General features: G+C 45.3%; 1 protein-coding gene across 3 annotated transcripts in view; it reads left to right on the top strand.

The window, feature by feature from the left end:
- The window catches only part of MAP2K6 (mitogen-activated protein kinase kinase 6), a 40,421-nt gene that overhangs the window by 11,741 nt on the left and 12,257 nt on the right, over positions 1-16,423 (top strand). The window contains exons 2-6 of one of the 3 annotated variants that reach the window (XM_040437054.1): positions 550-591; positions 5,694-5,754; positions 7,424-7,472; positions 11,259-11,372; positions 15,667-15,786. In XM_040437054.1, coding sequence (XP_040292988.1) covers positions 550-591; positions 5,694-5,754; positions 7,424-7,472; positions 11,259-11,372; positions 15,667-15,786 — 386 coding nt within the window. Of the gene's footprint in view, positions 1-525; positions 592-5,693; positions 5,755-7,423; positions 7,473-11,258; positions 11,373-15,666; positions 15,787-16,423 lie in introns of all 3 variants that reach the window. The other 2 variants (XM_040437053.1, XM_040437055.1) reach the window with 2 other exon arrangements.

The raw sequence follows: 16,423 nt of genomic DNA, 5'->3' as shown, positions 1-16,423 counted from the left end.
CTGTAGGATTGATCTTAAAGGGGTTGTCCAGGATTAGAAAAACATGGCTGCTTTTGAGAAAAAGCAGCAGTGTTTTTCTAATCCTGGACAACCCCTTTTAAAGGTTGTCAAAGTTTCCTCTTCCCAAAAAAAGTCTTTATAGCTTAGTTTATTAATGACCTAGCATTGGCATATACCGTAGCGCGGTATAGAGAGCTCATTTGCGCCCCTACATGTCGTCTGCTCTGGAGCTCGCAATCTACGGTAATTTCCAGGGCTGTGGCACATATACGTGAAGGCATCTCAATTGAAATCTATGCTAAATTACATAGTGGGGGCGCTATTGCATTAGTGCTTATGCGTTTTTGAGTCTGGTAGTAAGTGGTACTGCATGGAAGGAAAAGGTGAGGCTGACGCGTTCGGGGTAAAGGAAGCTTCTTACGGTAAAGACGTTGGCGAAGTACTTCATTGTGTTACATAGTTGTCTGGTTTGCTGGTTTGGTTACAGCATTTTTTGAAATAGAGTTGAACCCTTTTCATTTGTAGGTGTTCCTTTGATTTGTCACACAGCTCCTGGGTACGTGAAGAAGCCCCCCACAAGCAAAGGCATTGGTGAGTCCGTCTGGTGAATTGTCTGTGTCGTGTGCATGAGCACGCTTGTCGTACGGCAGACTAGAGCTGCTTCCTCCATGTCCATCATCATCATCCTTCTTAAAGAGGACCCGTCCTCTCAACCTCATGCATTCCCCATGTACTAACAATTCTGGAGCATCTATTCTTGTGATTCTATGTTGTTCCGTTCCTCTGTTATTCCTGCTAGAAGTTGAATGAATTACAAGCCGTTTGCATTGAGGGTCCACCTGGGGGGGTGTCCCTGCACAGATTGCCAATCGGTATTGCCAGTGTCATACTGTGCAGGGACATGCATCCAACGACCCAGCTGGACCTACATTGCAGACTGCTAGTGGAATAATAGAGGAACGTCATGATTTAAAGAGTCCAAAGAATAAATGCTCCAGAATTGTTATTGCATGGGGGTGCAAGTAGTTCCTAAAACAGACTTGTCAAGAGAGGGGACTGGTCATCTTTAAAGTGAATGTCCACTATGTTGAACATCATTTCATAGTTTACGTACAGAATTAATGAAAGTTTAGTAACTTTGTAAATACATAAAATTACTTATCCTCTATTATACTCCAGAGCTGCACTCACTATTCTGCTGGTGCAGTCACTGTGTACATACATTACATTACTTATCCTGTGTTACATCCTGCATTATACTCCAGAGCTGCACTCACTATTCTGCTGGTGCAGTCACTGTGTACATACATTACATTATTATCCTGAGTCACATCCTGTATTATACTCCAGAGCTGCACTCACTATTCTGCTGGTGCAGTCACTGTGTACATACATTACATTACTTATCCTGTACTGATCCTGAGTTACATCCTGTATTATACCCCAGAGCTGCACTCACTATTCTGCTGGTGCAGTCACTGTGTACATACATTACATTACTTATCCTGTACTGATCCTGAGTTACATCCTGTATTATACTCCAGAGCTGCACTCACTATTCTGCTGGTGGCGTCACTGTGTACATACATTACATTACTTATCCTGTACTGATCCTGAGTTACATCCTGTATTATACTCCAGAGCTGCACTCACTATTCTGCTGGTGGAGTCACTGTGTACATACATTACATTACTTATCCTGTACTGATCCTGTGTTACATCCTGCTGGCTATTTGAATGAATGGGAACCCGCGGGCCGCCCGTTTCTTTACCCCACTGCAGGGTCTTGGCCGGTATTGGGCTGCATCAGGGGAGCTCCAAGTGCAGGCGAGCTGACCCGCTGGTGGAGGTTGTGTTGCAGGTACCGCCATCCTGCCTGGTCATATTTGCTGCCTGGGGAAGGTGCACCTTTCATATATGGTCACTGGCAGCGCCAGAGTTTGTTGGTACCGCCTGTATTTTGGATACCTTCGGGGTGACAGCTGCTGCCTCTACCCCGTGATTGGTGCTCTTCGTCGTCCTCCCCCCTATATAATGTACATTCTACTGTGGATTTTCAGATTACGCAGAGCAAATTTGGATTTGTCGCTTATTTTGCCGTTGATTTCCACCTTACACCGCCGATCGATTTCTTCTGCTGATTTTTTATTTTATTTTGTAAAAAAAAAAATTCTCTCTACAGTCTGGCACTAAAATCCGCAATGTATTTGCCACCAGTCGACAGGGGCTTCTGCGAGAGAAGTTTTATTTTTATATTTAGATCTATGGATTAAAGGGGTTTTCTGAAATTCTGATATTGATCACCTATCTTCAGGATACAGGTCATTAATATCGGAGCGCAGGAGGACCCGTGTGTCGCGCTGCGGCCTCCTTGCAGCTTTCCGTGCACAGCGCCGTCTATTGTATAGTGGCTGTGATTGGTATTGCAGCCCAGGCCCATTCACTTGAATGGGACCGATTGGCGCTTAGGCCATGATGTGACCGATGAATGTGACATCACTGGCCTAGGAAGAGACCGGAGCACCACAACGTCTTCAAACGGCTGATCCCCACCGATCTGATATTAATAACCTATCCAGAGGGTCGGCCATTAAGAAGAAATTCTTGGAAAACCTATCCTGAAATTCTTGGAAATCCTATCCTAATGCCGTAAATATCTGATCTTGACAACAGTGGCGCTTGTTTACCTCGTCTGTGGAGAGGTGGGCATGTGCATGCCCACTAGCGGAGCATGCCCACTACTGCCTCGTACATGGCCGCCTCTCAGCAGAAACCCCTGGTCTCTGTGGTGTAAGGGTTGTTCCACCAACCGGACCCTTTTCGTTTGGAAAACTCTCCATAATCAGTTCAGGCGGGGTCCAGTTTGTATAATTTTATTTATTTTATTTTTATTTACAAAACGCTCAGATTGGGAAAAAAAAGAAGCAATAACCACTGATTAACCCCCTCCGCTCCTCAGCCTGTCTTTCCTTTCTGGTCGGTCTTCGGGTCCTGTGTGTCTGGAGGGACGGCAGGGACCCGAGAAGTGTCCAGATGGATACGGCAGGGGGTCGGTGAGTATTGCTTCTTGTATTTATAGAATATTGAGCCCACGTTGCGCTTTTTTAGTAATTTTTTGAAATTTTTAAATTTGCTATACTGTCCTCCGTAACATGGAAAAAAAGTCCTAAAATCTGCACACGTTTATGGTATTTTTGTGCTTAATCTGGAGCTTTTTTTTTCTTTTTTTTTTTGCAAAAAAAAGCGGCAAAAACTGCAAGTGCAAAAGACACCTATAAAAAAAAGTGTGAACCCATCCTTCGCAGAACTGCACTAAATAGAGAAACCTACATAGGCTGTTGGATCCATAAACAGCAGCTTGTTGACTGTTTCCCTGTGATATTCACTGCACTGTAAAAAAAATAAAATATATATACAGTACAGACCAAAAGTTTGGACACACCTTCTCATTCAAAGAGTTTTCTTTATTTTCATGACTATGAAGGCATCAAAACTATGAATTAACACATGTGGAATTATATACATAGCAAACAAGTGTGAAACAACTGAAAATGTCATATTCTAGGTTCTTCAAAGTAGCCACCTTTTGCTTTGATTACTGCTTTGCACACTCTTGGCATTCTCTTGATGAGCTTCAAGAGGTAGTCCCCTGAAATGGTCTTCACTTCACAGGTGTGCCCTGTCAGGTTTAATAAGTGGGATTTCTTGCCTTATAAATGGGGTTGGGACCATCAGTTGCGTTGAGGAGAAGTCAGGTGGATACACAGCTGATAGTCCTACTGAATAGACTGTTAGAATTTGTATTATGGCAAGAAAAAAGCAGCTAAGGCCTCTTTCACACTTGCGTTGTCCGGATCCGGCGTGTACTCCACTTGCCGGAATTACACGCCGGATCCGGAAAAACGCAAGTGTACTGAAAGCATTTGAAGACGGAACCGTCTTCCAAATGCGTTCAGTGTTACTATGGCACCCAGGACGCTATTAAAGTCCTGGTTGCCATAGTAGGAGCGGGGAGCGGGGGAGCGGTATACTTACAGTCCGTGCGGCTCCCGGGGCGCTCCAGAATGACGTCAGAGCGCCCCATGCGCATGGATGACGTGATCCATGTGATCACATGATCCATGCGCTTGGGGCGCCCTGACGTCACTCTGGAGCGCCCGGGGAGCCGCACGGACGGTAAGTACACTGCTCCCCGCTCCCCACTACACTTTACCATGGCTGCCAGGACTTTAGCGTCCCGGCAGCCATGGTAACCACTCTGAAAAAGCTAAATGTCGGCTCCGGCAATGCGCCGAAACGACGTTTAGCTTAAGGCCGGATCCGGATCAATGCCTTTCAATGGGCATTAATTCCGGATCCGGCCTTGCGGCAAGTGTTCCGGATTTTTGACCGGAGCAAAAAGCGGTATTTTCTCCGGCCAAAAAACGTTCCGTTCCGGAACTGAAGACATCCTGATGCATCCTGAACGGATTTCTCTCCATTCAGAATGCATTAGGATAATCCTGATCAGGATTCTTCCGGCATAGAGCCCCGACGACGGAACTCTATGCCGGAAGACAAGAACGCAAGTGTGAAAGAGCCCTAAGTAAAGAAAAACGAGTGGCCATCATTACTTTAAGAAATGAAGGTCAGTCAGTCAGCTGAAAAATTGGGAAAACTTTGAAAGTAAGGGCTATTTGACCATGAAGGAGAGTGATGGGGTGCTGCGCCAGATGACCTGGCCTCCACAGTCACCGGACCTGAACCCAATCGAGATGGTTTGGGGTGAGCTGGACCGCAGAGTGAAGGCAAAAGGGCCAACAAGTGCTAAGCATCTCTGGGAACTCCTTCAAGACTGTTGGAAGACTATTTCAGGGGACTACCTCTTGAAGCTCATCAAGAGAATGCCAAGAGTGTGCAAAGCAGTAATCAAAGCAAAAGGTGGCTACTTTGAAGAACCTTGAATATGACATATTTTCAGTTGTTTCACACTTGTTTGTTATGTATATAATTCCACATGTGTTAATTCATAGTTTTGATGCCTTCATAGTCATGAAAATAAAGAAAACTCTTTGAATGAGAAGGTGTGTCCAAACTTTTGGTCTGTACTGTACATGTGTGTATATATATACCATATATAAAATAAAATGCTACATAAGTGGAGACCCTCACATGTAGCAGAGGAGGGGTTATTGTCACGAAAATATGGCTGCTTTCTTCAACTTCCCCCCCGATACAGCGCCACACATGTCCACAGGTTGGTTGTGGTATTGCACTTCGTTTGCATTCACTTCAGCAAGGCAGAGCCTGGGGACAGGTATGGCGCTGTTTTTAGCGGACAGCGGCCATGTTTTAGTCCTGTGCAGCCCTTTAACTTGCGAAGCGAGGCCTCGTGCACAGGCTGTGCCGCCCTCGCCGTGCTCCGTATCTGTGGAATGAGGCCAGGTCACGTCAGGAGCGATGAGTAATGGTGTCGCAACGTCCTCGCTGCTCCTCTCGTCATGTTTCGTAGTCAGACCTCTCCCACACATGAGCAAGCATCCAGCAATGTGGGATGATGACGCAAGGCCGTGCCGGTCCTGTCCGCTGTCCTCCGTTGTCCCATGTGCTGTGCCTCTTTTATTTGCCCGCTCTGTACACACGTCCGTCTTATGATTTTGTATGCCTTGTTAACCCACTATGTGTTTTTTTTTGGTTTTTTTCTTCACATTTAGGGAAGAAGAAAAAGTTGCCCAAAATCCCAATGCCCGTGGATCCGCACCCCACTCCACCCACGTAAGGCTTTCTATTGGATGTTTCATGTAATGCATTGACGAGACGGGTTCTCCGGGCCAAGGGGTGATGTTTCTCGCTTAGTGTAATAGATGAAGGTCCCGAACTTAACCCACCATGGAACTCATCATGTCTGTGGTTGGAAAACCCCTTTAAAACGGACCTGTCGGCTGTCCTCACTCACTCCAGTTATCCGTTTTAGCAAGTACCTGGGTTCCCTGGAAAATAATAACGCTGAAGACTCTTTCCTTAGAATGCATTGCGATGTTCCTCTGTTATTCCACCTGGTAGTATATGATAAGGTGTAACCATTGATGGGGGTATTCCATGGGGGCTCCATGCAAATGGTTGACCCTGGACCCCTCTTGTTCGGATGGGTAGGGGTCCCAGTACTCGGACCCCCACTGATCCTGATAGGGGATGATTTGGGATTACCAGGGTACCCTTTATTGAAGGCGGCTTGTCCCAGTGTATTAGTGCATTTCCAGTAGGCATAACAGAGGAATGGGCCATAAGAATGCAAAATTGACTTTGAGGAGCATCGGTCAAGGCTCCAGTGGTTTTTCCAGCTGAGGTCATTGGCCCGAATTATTGTGGGAGTGAGGACGGCGCATCCGAGACTGCACACAGTTCTAGGTCAAGGCTTGGCCGTGAGACGTATCGGGTCCGTACGAGTTTTCAACCATGGGATGTAATCTTGAATGGACCCATTCACTGACGGCAAGCAGAGATCTTGGACACCTTGAAGAAGATTTAATTTTTTCAAAGAATAAAGCGTTTACCTGGGAAGAGAGGCTGGAGGGGGGGGGGGGTCTAAACCATAGCAGTGCCATGGCGGAGTCTCTGCTGTGTGTGAGGGTGGGCTGTGCCCCCTGTTATCTACCACGTGAGATGACCACAGGGACTTCCTAGGGATATCGGAGGTGCCTCAGAGCTGACATCACACTTGACTGGCTGCAGGAAGAATCCCCAGCTGTTACATTCCTGACATTCCATCTGCACACTGAATGGAGCTGAGCGGCCGCCCTGTTGTATTGTCCGTGCCTCGCTGCTGCCCCCTGCTGGCACACGCTTGCCAGTTCAGGCTACTGTTTTGCACGTTCCTCCACTGCTTGCTTGCTGTCCCTTCCTGGACAGATTCATACATTGCCCAGTAGAGCAAATTGCTTAAAGGGCTTGTGCTAATATAGGGGGATACGCATCTGATTGGTGGGGGGCCGACACCCGGGACCTCCCACCGATCACTAGAATGGGGGGGTCTCACGCCTCAGTATGAAAGCAGCGGCAGATGGAGCACTGTCTATGGAACTGGTGCCGGTAGATTGGGGGGATCCTCATTCTTGTGATCAGTGGGGATCATAGGGGTCGCTTCAGGGGCCCCCATTGTCCAAATAGGGGACGGTTCCCAAGGTCTTGCTGCTCGACGCCCCCTCAGCCCGGTCCCTTTATAAAAGATTGGGAGTCCTGCTCCATTAAAATCAAGGAAATGTAGCTGCATTCAGCCACAGGCTGTTAGGAGATGATAGGAGTTGTAGTCTCACAGCGGCTAAATAGCCACAGGTTGCCAATCACTGACCTGTATGGATAGTATGGGGGGGGGGGGGGGGATTGTATTGGACCAGCGCCTCCATGTACCAGTATATAACGCTCTCCTCTCTTCCTTCATTCTCAGACCTCCTCGTGATTTGGATTCGAAAGCGTACATCCTGATTGACGATAAGGTATGATGAGAGTTATCTGCTGCAGACAGATTGTACAGACCTGAAAAGTAATGTATGTACACAGCAGAATAGTGAGTGCAGCTCTGGAGTATAATACAGGATGTAACTCAAGATCAGTACAGGATAAGTAATGTATGTACGCAGTGACTCCACCAGCAGAATAGTGAGTGCAGCTCTGGAGTATAATACAGGATGTAACTCAGGATCAGTACAGGATAAGTAATGTAATGTATGTACACAGTGACTGCACCAGCAGAATAGTGAGTGCAGCTCTGGAGTATAATACAGGATGTAACTCAGGATCAGTACAGGATAAGTAATGTAATGTATGCACACAGTGACTCCACCAGCAGAATAGTGAGTGCAGCTCTGGAGTATAATACAGGATGTAACTCAGGATCAGTACAGGATAAGTAATGTAATGTATGTACACAGTGTCTCCACCAGCAGAACAGTGAGTGCAGCTCTGGAGTATAATACAGGATGTAACTCAGGATCAGTACAGGATAAGTAATGTAATGTATGTACACAGTGACTGCACCAGCAGAATAGTGAGTGCAGCTCTGGAGTATAATACAGGATGTGACTCAGGATCAGTACAGGATAAGTAATGTATGTACACAGTGACTGCACCAGCAGAATAGTGAGTGCAGCTCTGGAGTATAATACAGGATGTAACTCAGGATCAGTACAGGATAAGTAATGTAATGTATGTACACGGTGACTGCACCAGCAGAATAGTGAGTGCAGCTCTGGAGTATAATACAGGATGTAACTCAGGATCAGTACAGGATAAGTAATGTAATGTATGTACACAGTGACTCCACCAGCAGAATAGTGAGTACAGCTCTGGAGTATAATACAGGATGTGACTCAGGATCAGTACAGGATAAGTAATGTATGTACACAGTGACTGCACCAGCAGAATAGTGAGTGCAGCTCTGGAGTATAATACAGGATGTAACTCAGGATCAGTACAGGATAAGTAATGTATGTACACAGTGACTCCACCAGCAGAATAGTGAGTGCAGCTCTGGAGTATAATACAGGATGTAACTCAGGATCAGTACAGGATAAGTAATGTAATGTATGTACACAGTGACTCCACCAGCAGAATAGTGAGTGCAGCTCTGGAGTATAATACAGGATGTAACTCAGGATCAGTACAGGATAAGTAATGTAATGTATGTAAACAGTGACTCCACCAGCAGAATAGTGAGTGCAGCTCTGGAGTATAATACAGGATGTAACTCAGGATCAGAACAGGATAAGTAATGTAATGTATGTACACAGTGACTGCACCAGCAGAATAGTGAGTGCAGCTCTGGAGTATAATACAGGATGTAACTCAGAATAAGTAATGTATTAACAAGCTTATGTGCTATTTCTGTGTATAAACTGTATAATGGTTCTTGCTGATGGATGCGTATGCTGAGATCACTAGTCCTCCTCAGTAGCATGTCTTCAGTAAGGGGGCGGTGTGTTTGGAGCACTATATATATTGATAGGTGTATACACATAGGGGTAGATGAAAACGCCGATGTTTGAAGTCTTCTGCGCCGCAGGAGGATGTAACTTATGTATGACGAGGCGCAGGCCTTCCTCTTGTCTGTGCGGAGTCCGTTCACTTTGGGGGCCCATTCTGGAGATAGGTGCAGGTCCCATTCCTATATGACATTGATGGCTTATCCTTGTGACATGCCATCAGTGTCCCAAATGGGAATACCCTTTTTAAAAAAAGGCTGGACAACCCCTTTAACCTTTTGAGTGTTAACCCAGGTCTGCCCCTTCCTTGACAGCAAGTAGAGATCTTGCAGAAAGAAAGCAGAGTATTTCATGTGCAGAGCAGTGAGTAAAAGGTTGTTAATGTCTTAGGGCTCATGCACACAAACGTATGTTCTTTCCGTGTCCGTTCCATTTTTTTTTTGCGGACTGTGTGCGGAACTGTTCATTTCAATGGGTCCGTAAGTCCGTTCCACAAAAGAATAGAACATGTCCCATTATTGTCCGCATTACGGACAAGGATAGTAGTGTTCTATTTGCGGATCCGTTTTTTGTGGACCGTAAATGACAGAATAGTGAGTGCGTGTGTAAGGGCTTTAGGAAGTGATAGCTTGTGGTGAGGATCACTGTCATATGGTCCCACATCTGGGACACTCTTCTCTTTCCAGAACAGGGAGCAGCCACGTATGGCGGCTGACCCATCCGTTCTCCCCTATGGGTGCTGGCTCGGCTGTTTCTGGCAGTCCTGTAGTGGAGAGGTGGTCGCGCTTGCGCTGTGCGCTCTCCATTCACAACTATGGGACTTCCGAAAATAGCTGAGGGGGCTCGCACTGCTGTGAATGGAGAGCGCACCGTGTGTGCGCAGTGTGCTCTCCTTCACTTCAACGGCTCTCCGGAGAGGTGTGGGTCCCACTCCTATCTAGGTTTGATGGCATATCCTGGTGATACGCCATCAATGTCACGGATGGACCAACCCCTTTAACCACTAATACGCCTTTTTACTGATGGCTTGATTCAATCCTTACATGTTCCCAAAATGGTGCATTAAAAACTATAACTTGTCCTGGAAAAAATAAGACCTCATACAAGTACATTGATGAAAAAACGAAGAAGTTATAGGTCTTGGAAAAAATGTGCTTGGTCACTCGCTATCTGTCAGCAGTTTTGTACCTATGACGCTGGCTGACCTGTTCCATGTGCGCTTGGGCAGCTGAAGACATCTGTGTTGGTCCCATGTTTATATGTGCCCGCATTGCTGAGAAAAATGGTGTTTTTATTATATGCAAATGAACCTCTAGGAGCAATGGGGGCGTTACCGTTGCACCTAGAGGCTCTGCTCTCTCTGCAACTGCTGCATCCTCTCCACCAGGAAGTGAAAACGTGATCACACCTGGACCTGTCAATGAAGGTGGAGAGTGCACGGCACATGCAGAGAGAGCGGAGCCTCTAGGTGTAACGGCAACGCCCCCGTTGCTCCTAGAGGCTCATTTGCATATATTAAAACTTCTTAATTTTTCTCAGTAATGGGGGAACATGGGACCAACACAGATGCCTTCAGCTGCCCAAGCGCACATGTGCCGGTGTCATAGGTACAGATGCCCTTTAAGCTAGCTTCAGAGCAGACCTTCTCCACATAAGGGGCCTGTAACCGGTAAAAACCTGCTCGCTCCTAATCCTGTCGACTGAAGGAATCCTGCTGAGTGTGCAGGTGGCCGTGCCCGTTGGAAACTTCTCAAAGTTGGTGGTGAATGAGCTGTTCTTTATTTTAAGTCTGATTCCGGGTACCTGTCACTTCAGATATGCCCTGGACGTAAGAATGGTACATTGTGTTCCCGGTAGAGCCTTTATCCCTGGAGCTGCCAATCCTCAGCGCCCCTTCCACCCACACACTCCGTCTGCATGGTGCCATATGAAGCCTGACCCGCGTTACACTTTCAGCGCGACTGGTATCTGAGGAAGCGTTTGCCCTGGCACCGCACGAGCCCGCCGCTTTCTCCTGGCTCTGCTCTAAGCAGTTAATGAAGGCCATTCCAGGAGCTGCATGCGATGACGCCGCGTGCCAAGAGCTTTGTAATTTCTAATTACGCAGCACATTCTCAGCTGGCCTGCAAGGGAAGGAGGTGCCACCCGAATGGGAATGACCCCTTTGGCATCCGTCCAGGCTATATAATCACACCAGGGCCTGCTGCTTGGCCGGCACGGTGACTGCGGCGCTGTGTCTGTAGTCATGGCATTGTATAACGGGCAGACGGTGATTATAACGCCCTCTCGTCTTGTCCCTAGAACTACGAGGTGAAAGCGGATGACTTATTACCCATCGAAGAGCTGGGCCGGGGAGCCTACGGAGTGGTGGAGAAGATGCGCCATGTACCTAGTGATCTGATCATGGCAGTAAAGGTAAGAGGCATTTTAGGATTTCATATTTATTTTATTTTTTTCATTTTCCTTGAAATGATTACTTAACCCGTGGATTACCAGCGCCATGCATGTTCAACGGGCTGATTGGGCGCCCGGTCGATCAGCGGCACGGACCCGGGAGTCACTGACAGCTGGGCCCCTGCTGCACACGCCGGCATCAGTGAATACACAGATGTCGGCGTAGTAACCCCTTGTATGCTGCAGTCAAAGCTGACCGCGGCATGCGGAGGGTACGATTTCCCTCCGCTTCCCAATCGGGTCCCCGCGCTGCAGTGGCGGGGACCCGATGGCAGAGAAGGCAGCCCCGATGCCTTTAATACGCATTGGAGCTCGCCTTCTACGGTAGCCTGTGAGATCCAGACCTTAAGTCATATGCACCCTGAAAATAGTACCAATCAAACCGTCATCTCATCCCGCAAAAATTGAGCCCCTACATAAGACAGCCGCCCAAAAACTATTAAATACTATGGCTTTCAGAATATGGAGACACTAAAAATAATTTGTTTTTTCAAAAATGCTTTATTATGTAAAATTGAAACAAATAGCCCAAAAAAGTAGTCCTATTTGGTATTGTCGCGTCCGTGACAACCTGCTCTATAAAAATACCACATTATCTAACCTGTCAGGTGAACACTGTAAATAACAAAAAATAAAAACTGTGCCAAAACAGCAATTTTTTATTTTTTTTGTTACCTTGCCTCACAAAAAGTGTAATATAGAGCAACCAAAAATCATATGTACCCTAAAATAGTACCAACAAACCTGCCACCCTATCCCATAGTTTCCAAAATGGGGGTCACTTTTTTTGGAGTTTCTTCTCTAGGGGTGCATCAGGGGGGCTTAAATTGTGACATGGCAACTTAAAATTATCCCAGTGAAATCTGCCCTCCGAAAACCACATGCCGTGTGCCCGTACAGCAGTTTACGACCACATATGGGGTGTTTCTGTAAACGACAGAATCAGGGTAATAAATATTGAGTTTTGTTTGGCTGTTAACCCTTGCTTTGTTACCGGAATATTTTTTATTAAAATGGAAAATCTGCCAAAAAAGTGAAATTTCATCTCCATTTTCCTTTAATTCTTGTGGAACACCTAAAGGGTTAACAAGGTTTGTGAAATCAGTTTTGAATACCTTGAGGGGTGTAGTTTCTAAAATGGGGTCATTTTTGGGTGGTTTCTATTATGTAAGCCTCACAAAGTGACTTCAGACCTGAACTGGTCCTAAAAAATTAGGTTTTTAAAATTTTCTGAAAAAATTTCAAGATTTGCTTCTAAGTCTTCGAACGTCCCCAAAAAAATAAAATATCATTCTCAAAATGATCCAAACATGGAGTAGACTTATGGGGAATGTAAAGTAATAACCATTATATGAGGTATCACTATCGGTTTCAAAAGCAGAGAAATTGAAATTTGGAAAGCTGCGAAATTTTTTATTTATTTTTTGTAAATTTTGGTATTTAAAAAAAAAATTTAAATATTGAAAGAAATTTATGACTTATCATGAAATACAATGTGTCACGAGAAAACAGTCTCAGAATGACTTGGATAAGTAAAAGCGTTCCAAAGTTATTACTACATAAACCGCCTGGTCCTTAGGCCCCTTTCACACGGGCGAGATTTCCGCGCGGAAGTGATGTGTGAGGTGAACGCATTGCACCCGCACTGAATCCGGACCCATTCATTTCTATGGGGCTGTGCACACGAGCGGTGATTTTCACGCATCACTTGTGCGTTGCGTGAAAATCGCAGCATGCTCCTTTTTGTGCGTTTTTCACGTAACGCAGGCCCCATAGAAATGAATGGGGTTGCGTGAAAATCGCAAGCAACTGCGGATGTGGAGCGATTTTCACGCACGGTTGCTAGGAGACGATCGGGATGGAGACCCGATCATTATTATTTTCCCTTATAACATGGTTATAAGGGAAAATAATAGCATTCTGAATACAGAATGCAAAGTACAATAGGGCTGGAGGGGTTAAAAAAATAAATTAAAAATAATTTAACTCACCTTAATCCACTTGTTCGCGCAGCCGGCATCTCTTCTGTCTTCATCTTTGCTGTGCAGGAGGAAAAAAACCTGTGGTGATGTCACTGTGCTCATCACATGATCCAACACCATGGTGATGGATCATGTGATGAGCGCAGTGATGTCATCAAAGGTCCTTTACCCAGGTCCTGAAGAAAGAAGAGAAGCCAGGCTGCATGAACAAGTGGATTAAGGTGAGTTAAATAATTTTATTTATTTTTTAACCCCTCCAGCGCTATTGTACTATGCATTCTGTATTCAGAATGCTATTATTTTCCCTTATAACCATGTTATAAGGGGAAATAATACAATCTACACAACACCTAACCCAAACCCGAACTTCTGTGAAGAAGTTCGGGTTTGGGTACCAAACATGCCGATTTTTTTTCTCATGCGCGTGCAAAACGCATTAAAATGTTTTGCACTCGCGCGGAAAAATCGTGCATTTTCCCGCGACGCACCCGCATTTTCTCCGGCCCAAAAATATGACGCCCGTGTGAAAGAGGCCTAAGGTGAAAAATAGCAGGGTCCTGAAGAGTTAAGTAGCAATTCCAGAATATTGTGGGTTGGTTAATTTAGTAGCAAGAGCTGCGGGACAGAATACATGGGTTGCTTTAAAAGGCACTGGACAGAAGGATCTACCCTATCAAACCAGATATGCTGCCTGATAGGGTTGATCCTGCTTACTAAAATGATACCGATCTTGTGAAAATCAATTAAGGCATTCCAGAGGAAAAAATACTTTTATTCTAATGCCAATGAAGAGGGCTCCTCAGCTTTTTGGTTAGGGCCACTCTGCTTTGTGCCCTGTAAGCCTGTATTTGTATAAAGAATATGCAAAGAACGGCACGCCATAGTTTCATAAGACAGGTATCCGTTTTACTCAGCAGGATCAACCCTACTAGGCAGCATGCCTGGTGTAATATGGTTGATCCAGCTAACAGGTGCCCGTGAGAAACTTTAGTCCATCCTATGGAAATAATGTCTTATTTATTCTGATGGTAAATGCCATCGAAGCAAAAACCTAAAAAAATAAAATGCCAAAAATGTCTCCCAAAAAATTGAATAAAGTCATCAAAATGTAGCATGAATTAAGATTTTTCCCGCAAAAGGTAAGCTCTCACTTGAAATAACTGTGCTGTGTGTCCACAGCTTCTAACGGTAGAAGTTGGAACTGAGCATGTGCGACCACATCAGAAGGTTGATGTGCACATTAAACACCAGTGGACACTTGTTCACTCGTGTTTCGTTCCAGTGCTTGGAAGTGTGATGTCCTCTGTGGACTGGAAGTGTGATGTTCTCTTTGTCGTCACGTGTGCTGTTGCAGCCATTCATTGGTCTCGGGTGTCAGGTGCCACCTGGGGACACATTACCACCGAGGCCCTCCAGTGTTCCCAGTGTGTCCCTGGTTAGCCCTGGGACAATAGAGGGGGTGCTGCAGTAAGCAGGTCAGATATATAGGGACACGGCAAACTCAGAGTTTTGGTATCAAATTGCACATGAAGGGGCGCTGCGGCTAGGAGGGGATAGAGTTTATATGTAAACTATATTAAAGGGAACCTGTCACTGGGATTTTGTGTATAGAGCTGAGGACATGGGTTGCTAGATGGCCGCTAGCACATCCGCAATACCCAGTCCCCATAGCTCTGTGTGCTTTTATTGTGTAAAAAAAAGCAATTTGATACATATTCAAATTAACCTGAGATGAGTCCTGTCCATGAGATGAGTCCAGCGTGAAGGAGCCCAGCACTGCCCCGCATCCTCAGAATCTCCTCCTTGCTCCCCGACGTCAGAAAGCTAGAGAGCGGTAATCTCGCAATGCGCGAGCTGGCGCATGCGCAGTGTCGTCATAGAATTCCTTCCCTGTGCTGGCATCAGCCTCAGGGAATGAACTGCGCATGTGCTAGCTCGTACATCGCGAGATTGCGGTACTCTAGCTTTCTGACGTCGGGGAGCAAGGAGGAGATTCTGAGGGTGTGGGCTCCTTCACGCTAGACTCGTCTCAGGTTAATTTGCATATGTATCAAATAGTTTTTTTTTACACAAAAAAAGCACACAGAGCTATGGGGACTGGGTATTGCGGATGTGCTAGCGCCGATCTAGCAACCCATGTCCTCAGCTCTATACACAAAATCCCGGTGACAGGTTCCCTTCAAGGTATATTATATTACACATTCACTGTCCCTGTACATCAGGTGATATGACTGTTAGACTTTTCTGATCAAACTTTTTTCTATCCTCTGCAGCGCATCAGGGCGACTGTGAACAGCCAGGAACAAAAAAGACTTCTGATGGACCTTGATATATCTATGCGCACTGTGGACTGCGATTTCACCGTCACATTTTATGGAGCATTATTTAGAGAGGTATTTCTTTGAATTTAATTAGCTCTCACTGTGAGTGGGAAATAAATGAACTAGTGGTTGTTGTTGAGTTGTATAACTACTATAATACTGCTCCTATGTACAAGAATATAACTACTATAATACTGCTCCTATGTACAAGAATATAACTACTATAATACTGCCTCCTATGTACAAGAATATAACTACTATAATACTGCCTCCTATGTACAAGAATATAACTACTATAATACTGCCTCCTATGTACAAGAATATAACTACTATAATACTGCCTCCTATGTACAAGAATATAACTACTATAATACTGCCTCCTATGTACAAGAATATAACTACTATAATACTGCCTCCTATGTACAAGAATATAACTACTATAATACTGCCTCCTATGTACAAGAATATAACTACTATAATACTGCTCCTATGTACAAGAATATAACTACTATAATACTGCTCCTATGTACAAGAATATAGCTACTATAACACTGCTCCTATGTACAAGAATATAACTACTATAATACTGCCCCTATGTACAAGAATATAACTACTATAATACTGCCTTCTATGTACAAGAATATAACTACTATAATACTGCTCCTATGTACAAGTATATAACTACTATAATACTGCTCCTATGTACAAG

Source organism: Bufo bufo, chromosome 6 (assembly GCF_905171765.1).
Source record: "Bufo bufo chromosome 6, aBufBuf1.1, whole genome shotgun sequence".
In the NCBI taxonomy this organism is placed as follows: Eukaryota; Metazoa; Chordata; class Amphibia; order Anura; family Bufonidae; genus Bufo; species Bufo bufo.
Note: the sequence above shows the minus strand (reverse complement) of the source record. Positions and strands in the feature narration are given on the sequence as shown.